At 44.3% G+C, this 9,810-nt stretch overlaps 1 protein-coding gene across 1 annotated transcript in view; it reads left to right on the plus strand.

The window, feature by feature from the left end:
- The window catches only part of LOC126100732 (uncharacterized), a 138,801-nt gene extending 129,305 nt beyond the window's left edge, over positions 1–9,496 (plus strand). Inside the window, exon 3 of the mRNA XM_049911352.1 lies at positions 8,061–9,496. Coding sequence (XP_049767309.1) covers positions 8,061–8,111 — 51 coding nt within the window. The 3' untranslated portion in view covers positions 8,112–9,496. The remainder of the gene's footprint in view (positions 1–8,060) is intronic.
- Positions 9,497–9,810: the final 314 nt, after the last annotated feature.

A 9,810-nucleotide genomic window follows, 5' to 3' on the forward strand; every position in this document is an offset into this window, starting at 1 on the left:
CAGGGCTTAAGCCTAGAGACAGACTTTCCACATCGGAAGCAAGTTTGTCAATGGTTTCTTCACCAGACAACCTCAATTCTGGGATTTGTGCCACAGATGAGACCACCCTTACGCGGAGTGGTTTCTTCAACTTTCAGAACGGTCATCTTTGGGATGGTATGCAGGACCCCCATGGTATGGTGGCAGCGAATCATCAGCATCGGTGCAGCCGGAATGTGAGGGCTGAGATAACTGGTGACTGTATTTTGGGACCAGTCTTCGTTCCACGTCGCCTAACCGGCCGGAACTATCGGTGTTTTGCGGGTGACTTTGCTTCCCGTGCTGGAAGAGGTGGCATTAATAGTTCGAAGAGTTCACCAGACAACCTCAGTTCTGGGATTTGTGCCAGCCATCCTATTCACAGATGAGACCACCCTTACGCGGAGTGGTTTCTTCAACTTTCAGAACGGTCATCTTTGGGATGGTATGCAGGACCCCCATGGTATGGTGACAGCGAATCATCAGCATCGGTGCAGCCGGAATGTGAGGGCTGATATAACTGGTGACTGTACTTTGGGACCAGTCTTCCTTCCACGTCGCCTGAAACGTCCCCTTTGAACAATTTGTACAAAACTGTGCTTAAACTGACACACAATATTTTTAGCGCAACGCAATCTGACTATCAAAGATCCCTGCAAAAGAATGGCCCTGAGTAACATTAAACTATACCTTTCAGAAATCACTTACCTCACAAAAATCTTCGTTACTCGAACTACTGCAATACAGCGAGCGCCACTACTGCCAGCTAAATAAAAGATTCAAACTACGGAAGGCACTAACTACTGATAGAGATAGTTAGCAAATGAAATATATTAATAGAGAACAAACAATGTATTTACCTTAATATTCATAATTGACATCCAGTATTACAAATTATCAAAACTCCGCCATCTCTCTCCCCACATCCACCACTGCTGGCGGCTCACCTCTAACTGCGCAACGCTACGCGCTGTTCACATCCAGCTGCCGCTCTACAATGGCAGACAACAATGTAACTAGCCACAGACTGCACACAGCACAGCCAGTGATTTTCATACAGAGAGCGCTACGTGGCGGCGGCGTTACCAATATAAGAACCTAAACAGCCTACTTACATAAAGAAAACATAAACAGCCTACTTACACGCCTAACCGGCCGGAACTATCGGTGTTTTGCGGGTGACTTTGCTTCCCGTGCTGGAAGAGGTGGCATTAATAATTCGAAGGGTTATGTGGCTGCTACATGATGGTGCTCCACCCCACTTTGCCGTTAACGTCCGGACGCATCTCTGCCGTGTCTTCCCTGTTTGATGAATCGGACGAGGGGGTCCAATTGCATGGCCTGCTCATTCACTGGATCTCAACTGATGCGATTTCTGGTTATGGGGCCCTCTGTAAAGTATCGTGTATGCAGAGCCCATTCCAGATGTGGATTGACTGGAGCAACGTATTCATGCTGTCTTTGGCAGTGCTCGGATGCAGCCTGGTCGATAAGAACCTGTGAGGTAGATCCTGCTACGGTGCGCACATGCATGCTTTGAAGCACATGGAAACCATTTTCAACACAAACTGTAACTGTGGCTGCGTGGTACAACATGTATTAGACCGCAGTCTCTATAACAAAACGCCGCCCGCAGTAGCCGCCCAGTCTAGGTGCCTTGCCACGGTTCGCACGGCTCCCCCCGTTGGAGTTTCGAGTCCTCTCACGGGCATGAGTGTGTGTGTTGTCCTTAGCGTAAGTTAGTTTAAGTTAGATTAAGCAGTTTGGTCCCATAGGAACTTATCATCACCACCATCTGTAACAATGCATGATTGAATAAATGGTCTGTAGCATGAAAACCATGCATTTCCGGACATAAGTTCATTAGACCGTTTTTGTTCCGTATCCTCTCATTGATCAATCCCTAGAGTTTGTACACGGTGGAAAAAATAATCATGTATAAAACACTCCTGGAAATGGAAAAAAGAACACATTGACACCGGTGTGTCAGACCCACCATACTTGCTCCGGACACTGCGAGAGGGCTGTACAAGCAATGATCACACGCACGGCACAGCGGACACACCAGGAACCGCGGTATTGGCCGTCGAATGGCGCTAGCTGCGCAGCATTTGTGCACCGCCGCCGTCAGTGTCAGCCAGTTTGCCGTGGCATACGGAGCTCCATCGCAGTCTTTAACACTGGTAGCATGCCGCGACAGCGTGGACGTGAACCGTATGTGCAGTTGACGGACTTTGAGCGAGGGCGTATAGTGGGCATGCGGGAGGCCGGGTGGACGTACCGCCGAATTGCTCAACACGTGGGGCGTGAGGTCTCCACAGTACATCGATGTTGTCGCCAGTGGTCGGCGGAAGGTGCACGTGCCCGTCGACCTGGGACCGGACCGCAGCGACGCACGGATGCACGCCAAGACCGTAGGATCCTACGCAGTGCCGTAGGGGACCGCACCGCCACTTCCCAGCAAATTAGGGACACTGTTGCTCCTGGGGTATCGGTGAGGACCATTCGCAACCGTCTCCATGAAGCTGGGCTACGGTCCCGCACACCGTTAGGCCGTCTTCCGCTCACGCCCCAACATCGTGCAGCCTGCCTCCAGTGGTGTCGCGACAGGCGTGAATGGAGGGACGAATGGAGACGTGTCGTCTTCAGCGATGAGAGTCGCTTCTGCCTTGGTACCAATGATGGTCGTATGCGTGTTTGGCGCCGTGCAGGTGAGCGCCACAATCAGGACTGCATACGACCGAGGCACACAGGGCCAACACCCGGCATCATGGTGTGGGGAGCGATCTCCTACACTGGCCGTACACCACTGGTGATCGTCGAGGGGACACTGAATAGTGCACGGTACATCCAAACCGTCATCGAACCCATCGTTCTACCATTCCTAGACCGGCAAGGGAACTTGCTGTTCCAACAGGACAATGCACGTCCGCATGTATCCCGTGCCACCCAACGTGCTCTAGAAGGTGTAAGTCAACTACCCTGGCCAGCAAGATCTCCGGATCTGTCCCCCATTGAGCATGTTTGGGACTGGATGAAGCGTCGTCTCACGCGGTCTGCACGTCCAGCACGAACGCTGGTCCAACTGAGGCGCCAGGTGGAAATGGCAGGGCAAGCCGTTCCACAGGACTACATCCAGCATCTCTACGATCGTCTCCATGGGAGAATAGCAGCCTGCATTGCTGCGAAAGGTGGATATACACTGTACTAGTGCCGACATTGTGCATGCTCTGTTGCCTGTGTCTATGTGCCTGTGGTTCTGTCAGTGTGATCATGCGATGTATCTGACCCCAGGAATGTGTCAATAAAGTTTCCCCTTCCTGGGACAATGAATTCACGGTGTTCTTATTTCAATTTCCAGGAGTGTATATAATATGTGTATGGTTCATTGTTGTTTGTTTGCTTTAAGAACTAATTCGGGAATGATATGTTCCCCTTAATGAACCAGCTGAGCAAGACACAATCGATTGAATTCAAGACCGTCCTTGGAGGCTGCGTGAATAAACGGGTATTGTATTGTATTGTATGTTAACCGGGGACCTAGAAACGACGGAGAGGCTCCGTCCCCGCCGCAGCCGCAGTGGTCCACAACCCCACGACGACTACGGCAGTCCACTTCACCCCTCCGCCGCCCCACACCGAACCCAGGGTTATTGTGCGGTTGGGCCCCCGGTGGACCCCGCCAAGGAACGTCTCACACCAGACGAGTGTAACCCCTATGTTCGCGTGGTAGAGTAATGGTGGTTTACGCGTACGTGGAGAACTTGTTTGCGCATCAATCGCCGACATAGTGTAACTGAGGCGGAATAAGGGGAACCAGCCCGCATTCGCCGAGGCAGATGGAAAACCGCCTAAAAACCATCCACGGACTGGCCGGTTCACCGGACCTCGACACAAATCCGCCGGGCGGATTCGTGCCGGGGACCAGCCGCTCCTTCCGGCCCAGAAATAAACGGGTATACTTGCTGGTCGACCGAAGCCACTTCACGGACAGAAGTACGCAAAGCCACCAATATTATTAACAAGCCACACAACTGGAATTTTACTGAGAACAAACTCAAATTTTTCTCATTCATTTATTCTGTTAAACATTTGTGTAAACCTTCAACGGACATCGATGGCTAGATGAAAAAAGTAAATAAATAAAATGAAAACAGCAACTGGGATTCGAACAAGTGCGCACAAATGTGAAGGGGCGAAGCTACCCTGTGTGCCAAAGCTAAGGTGCTTATGTGAGGAACGGCGTATAAAGTGCCTCATAAACTTCAACTATCGGTTTCTCAGGAACGGTAGAATAACTACAAATAATCTGAGACACTTGTTCACTCATTTTGACTCCTCTTCCACTGAGTGAAGTTTCTGTCAGATCGGGTAACGGTACTTGCCAAGTTCTCCTCGTTATCGATACCTGTGCGAAGCCGGGGCGAGTCGTTAATTTACTTACTTTGTGTTCTCTTGTTCGATGTTTCCTTTTTGGTGCTGCGTGTACTTTGGACAACTGTTAAGAGTAGCGGTAGATAATGCGCCGACTTCTCCACACAGAAAACCGCCCCCCATCTAGATTTTTCGATTTGGTAGGCGAAAGTACGCACACGCGACACCAATTACCGGGCAAAAGCAAAGCGGTGAGCGGTGCTGGCGATAGGGATCTGAAAGTCCACCGGCCTACCTCACCTACCTGCTCGTACAGTATACGTGCGACGGCCGTTCTCTAGCCAGCGCTAGTCGCATAAACAACGGGCGTAAATCAGCCGCGGAACAGATAAGCGGCGACTGTCCTCGGCCAGTGGCTGGCTGCGCACCCCCACCCCCATCACAGCTGCCGACGCGCGGTTTTTCACTGTTTACGGCCGCCTTTCTACCTCACAAGTTGTCCAGCCTGGCACCTGACATTAACGGTGATATCAGCCCGCCGATTATGATTGATTCTGTTTCGCATTTGTGGCTTTTGCTTTACGAATAAAACCGTCTAGATCGCTGAATGAAATGGGTTTACTTATTACGACGTTTCGGCATTTGCCATCATCAGACATCTGGAATTAAGATGCAATGACCACAAAGAGTGACGGAGGTTAGTCGTACAATATCAATCTCCAAAAGTTAAAAAGTTAAAAAATGTTTTAATTGGTTCACCCACCAAAAACCTATGACCCCGTGTAACTAGGTTCAAGATTCAGAGTCAATAGTAAAATCAATGCCCAATCTGTGTGCCAGTTAACAAATAGTTTAAAAATTATGCAAATATACAAAGTCTAGGCGACAGACAGCGATTGTAGGGTGGACGTTGCCTTCAAATTTTACTTTTATTTCGTTACTACTATATTTCTCGCTTTCACTTTTATTTTAAAAATAGAGACTTACTTTAAATTACAAGCACACACAATCAAATTATAAAACACTATTAAAATGAGAATAATTGCATAGTAATGACTTTTAACTTTTCAGATGGGGAATTTTCATTTTGAATTGCTTAGGTTCTTTTCACTTCGGTATATACTAAACACAGAACCTCTCTCTCTCTTTCGTGTTAGTTTGCAGCAGTTCGCTATTCACCTCTTCTGTCTGCCTTCCTCTTCATTTCCTCGTTTGTAGTACGTTTTACATCACACATAATCCGCCACAGGTACGACATCTTTGTTCGTCCCTGCTTTTCCAAATAGGTCCTTCTGGTATTGTTCCGATGACGTTGGTGTGTCTTTAAATTTCTCTCTTCTTGTTTGGATGTGCCTCCACAGAGATCTGGTTTCCTGTACTCTTCTCAGCACCTCTTCATGGGTAACTCTGTCTTTCCAGATGATCTTCACCATCCTTCTGCAGCACTAGAGCTTCTAGCCTCTTCCCTCTTGTCTTCCTGTTGCTCAAGTATCACACTCCAAACAAATGTCTTTATGATCCGTTCCCTTATTTCCAAACTGATGTTGTTGCTAGTGAATAAGTTCTTTCTCAAATTAAATACAACTTCGGACTGCTTTATTATGCCCACAATTTCTTTCCGGCTTCTACCGTCCCTTGTGATCCTGCTTCCCAAATGCGTAAATTTCTGCATCACTTCTAGCTCCTGTCTTCCAATCCTCGTTCTTAAAAGTTCATACTCTTTTTCATTACTCCATACCATCACTTGAGTCTTTCTCTTGTTTATTTTCAAACCATACTGACTGCTGAAAATCCTTTCCATTGCGCTGAGGACCTTCTATACATCTTGTTTCGTCGCCGTGACCACAGCAGTATCATTTGCGTAATGCAACATGTCTATTTATGTCTATTAATTTTGGTCTGCACCATAGTACTGTCACGAACTACGTCTATAGCTTCCTGGATGCAAGTATTGAATATGAGAAGAGAGAAAGCTCCATCTCCGTATCACGTCTTTTCTAATACTCGATTCTTGTTGCTGATGAAAATTCCTAAACACAGCCACCCCTTTATTGTAGAAGCTGAGTATCGCCCGCATGTCTTTGTATTTCAGATCCGCTTTCTTCAGCACTCTGAACGTCTCTCGCCAAATAACATTTTCAAATCCCTTTCCGAATCTACTGTATTTGATTTTCGATAAGAATCCTCAGTCACAGAATCACCTCTCTGGTTCCTAATACCTCCTGAATCCAAAATGATCTTCACTCAGCATATCTTCCACCTTCTCTTCAGTTCTCTGTCCAAAGGTGTTCCAAATATCGAAGGCATAGCACAAGTTTTACTAGTTCAGTATCTCATTTTCCTGTAGTGAGATGTCCGGAACCTCGCGACTGCTACGGTCGCAGGTTCGAATCCTGCCTCGGGCATGGATGTGCGTGATGTCCTTAGGTTAGTTAGGTTTAAGGGGCTCCGGAACGCCCTATACTTGCAATGTTAAAATAACGCTTATAAATTACATCTTTCCTCACAAAGTATTTGAGGTAGGAAGTTGAACTTTTTACAGATTATTTATTGGAATATGGGCTACAACTTAACACAGGGATTTTACAAAATTTTAGTTCAGTTATTAAAGATGATTTTTTTTTCAATTGTAATGAAAATTCACAACATTTTTTTGCAATTTTTTATTTATATATTCAAAAATATACAGTTTTTTGGAAAAATGCTGTGTCAAATTATGCAGAAGGTACTGTGTAACATTTACTGAAAGTTTGAAACAAATATGTTTGGAAGATCCTTAGAAAACATGTAATTAGTATGAGAAAATAAAAGTTTTGGTAATCGAGCGACAAAGATTGGATTAACTTTTTAGTGCATTCCAGGTCCATAGGATGGATTATCTTCATCCTCTGCAAACTCCTCCTCCAGCTTCCTCTTGTTCCTCTTTCTGTTTACTCTTGCTTGTATTTCTAGACTCTTTACAGCCCTGTCTGCAGCCCGAAGGCGTTCCTTGTCTAAAGCAAGCATCGCTCGTACCATGTTAGAATGTTATTATTTACAGTAATAACTCATACCTTTGGCTTTCCAACATTTCTCCTTTTCTTAAAAGCCTTCAGAGGATTTCTAATAACTTTACTTTTACTCATTATTATACTTCAACAAAACAGAGACTCAAGAAACAGAATTAATTACGAATATTTTCGAGATAACGACAGAGTAAATAAATATGAAACAATCGACAATCACACCAGCGATATATATTGAACCATCACAGGTTAGCCACAACACATACTTTATCTCACATCACTAAAATGTACCTAATGAACAAGGACGTTAATAATAATACCATTTGACAGCAGTTTAACAGCGCCACAGTGGGTCACGCCCATGTAGAACACATTTCAAAAAAAATTTAAAAATAGTTGTAGTCTTCGGAATTGAATAAATTATATATCTATTAAAAGTTAATAGTCTGATGATTCAGAAAACGCAAAAAAGTAAAAATTGAACTTCTCATGATTTTGAGCCTTTCCGGAGCCCCTTAAGTAATTCTAAGTTCTAGGGGACTGATGACCTCAGCTGTTAAGTCCCACAGTGCTCAGAGCCGTTTGAACCATTTTTGTAGTGATATGTTCGTGTTGACTAGACTTGTATAATTGCTAACAGAGAACTTCAATGCACTGTTTCAGTTGTCTTCGACGGGGTTCGCCAAACACCTCGACTACATCATGGGCTATTAAGGCGCGCGAGCGGAGAAGGGAACCTTGCTGGCACAGCCCGTGTCGGCGCACTGGTACCTGGCATCTTCGACGCGTCGGCGCAAGCGGCACCGTATCTAGGAGTTCATCACCATCGGCATAAACCCACTTTACACTAAAGCCCCACTTTCCATACAAAGCGCACACTCTAGCAGAGAGAAAATGTTTCCCAGTACCCTTGTATCTGGCGGATCTGCGAGCTGTAAATAGAATTAGTAGATACGACTGAAATCATTATCTACTCTGCAGAGGAGCTAGATTCAACTCATTGTATTAATTTCGGAATTCAGTCCGTCAATACGACAGACACCATTGCCATATGTTTACTACAAAATCTTCTTCTCCTGTATTAATCCAACACAAAATTTTATTTATCTCCTATTTCTTCTTAAAATTTGAGTTTACATCTGGTTGGGTATCTAACAGACCCAGTGCTGTGTATGTTTACTATGTTGGGGTTGGAAAGCGGGGGGGGGGGGGGGGGGGGGAATGATTTCTGGGCGAATCTGTTTGTATTAAGCAGACTTGGTGGTGTGAATACTTCTTCTCGGTATATATGGGTAGTATATGTCCCATGACTACTAACACTCTAAAGAGCTCTAGCCCCGAAGATATTGTAATACGGGAGTACCTCTGTTCTATATACACCCTTTTATTTGCGGTAATGGCTGTGCTACTCATTCGCCCAAGAAAATGATATGAAAACATTTAATAACTGAATTATGTGGTGTAACTTCGAAGTTGGTATGTTAGTTTACTGCAGTCAATTTATTCTTGTTCGCACTGTGTCTTTCTGTTGATAAACGAGTATTAATTCCCTCCAAAAATAAACAGTGTATTGAGAGACAATTCTAAGAGCATTAAGAGTAAGAAGGACTGCTGAAAGTCGACCAGCGCAAAGTACATTCACTACGTTTCATGCTTCCTCTTCACAATATTGCACTGCTGCTGTGTATTATAAATTATTCATGGACTGAAAATTAAGTTGCGCTCTGATGAAGTAGTGACTATTATAGGTAAAAATAATCTAATTGTTGTGAACTTTGATTGTGTATGTATCGTAAGTTATTTGTTTGTATAATTAAAATGTTAAGTTTGATATATTGTAAGATAGTTCTTAAGCGTGTCTGTTAACATATAGTTAAGTCTGGCATTATTCGAACTGGTGCCAGAGGTATATTAACGATGCTTACAAGTGAGAACTGAACTATTGTAGTTAAAAAACTGTAAATAAAGAACAGACGACAAAAAATACTATTGTCTGAACACTAGAAAGAATGTGTATAACTTTCTGTCACTTGTAACAATGACGAAAGTGAATATCATAATCGACAAAGAAATCAATAAACTGATTTTATCCTCGAGAAGACGATGTAGAAGTATTAAGAACATTTTTTTTTACCTCGTGGAGAGTGTTTGAAAAACTTCTGAGAGGTTTCCTCACACCGAAACAAAGGAAGACTCTCTTCAACGTAAGTTAGGCAATCAGTTTTTTTCCAATTATTATTAAACTGTACAGCAAGGGTTCCCAAACTATTCTTCCAAGGGAACACTTTGATGATCCTGGTGTTCAGATGAAATACCTTATTTATTTCAAATCACAATAAAAAATTTTAGAAATGAAAAAACTTGTTTTATTCAATTAAAATTTTTAAAAAATAATTAGTATAGTGATAATATC

The sequence above is a fragment of the Schistocerca cancellata genome, chromosome 9, assembly GCF_023864275.1.
Source record: "Schistocerca cancellata isolate TAMUIC-IGC-003103 chromosome 9, iqSchCanc2.1, whole genome shotgun sequence".
Taxonomy (NCBI): domain Eukaryota; kingdom Metazoa; phylum Arthropoda; class Insecta; order Orthoptera; family Acrididae; genus Schistocerca; species Schistocerca cancellata.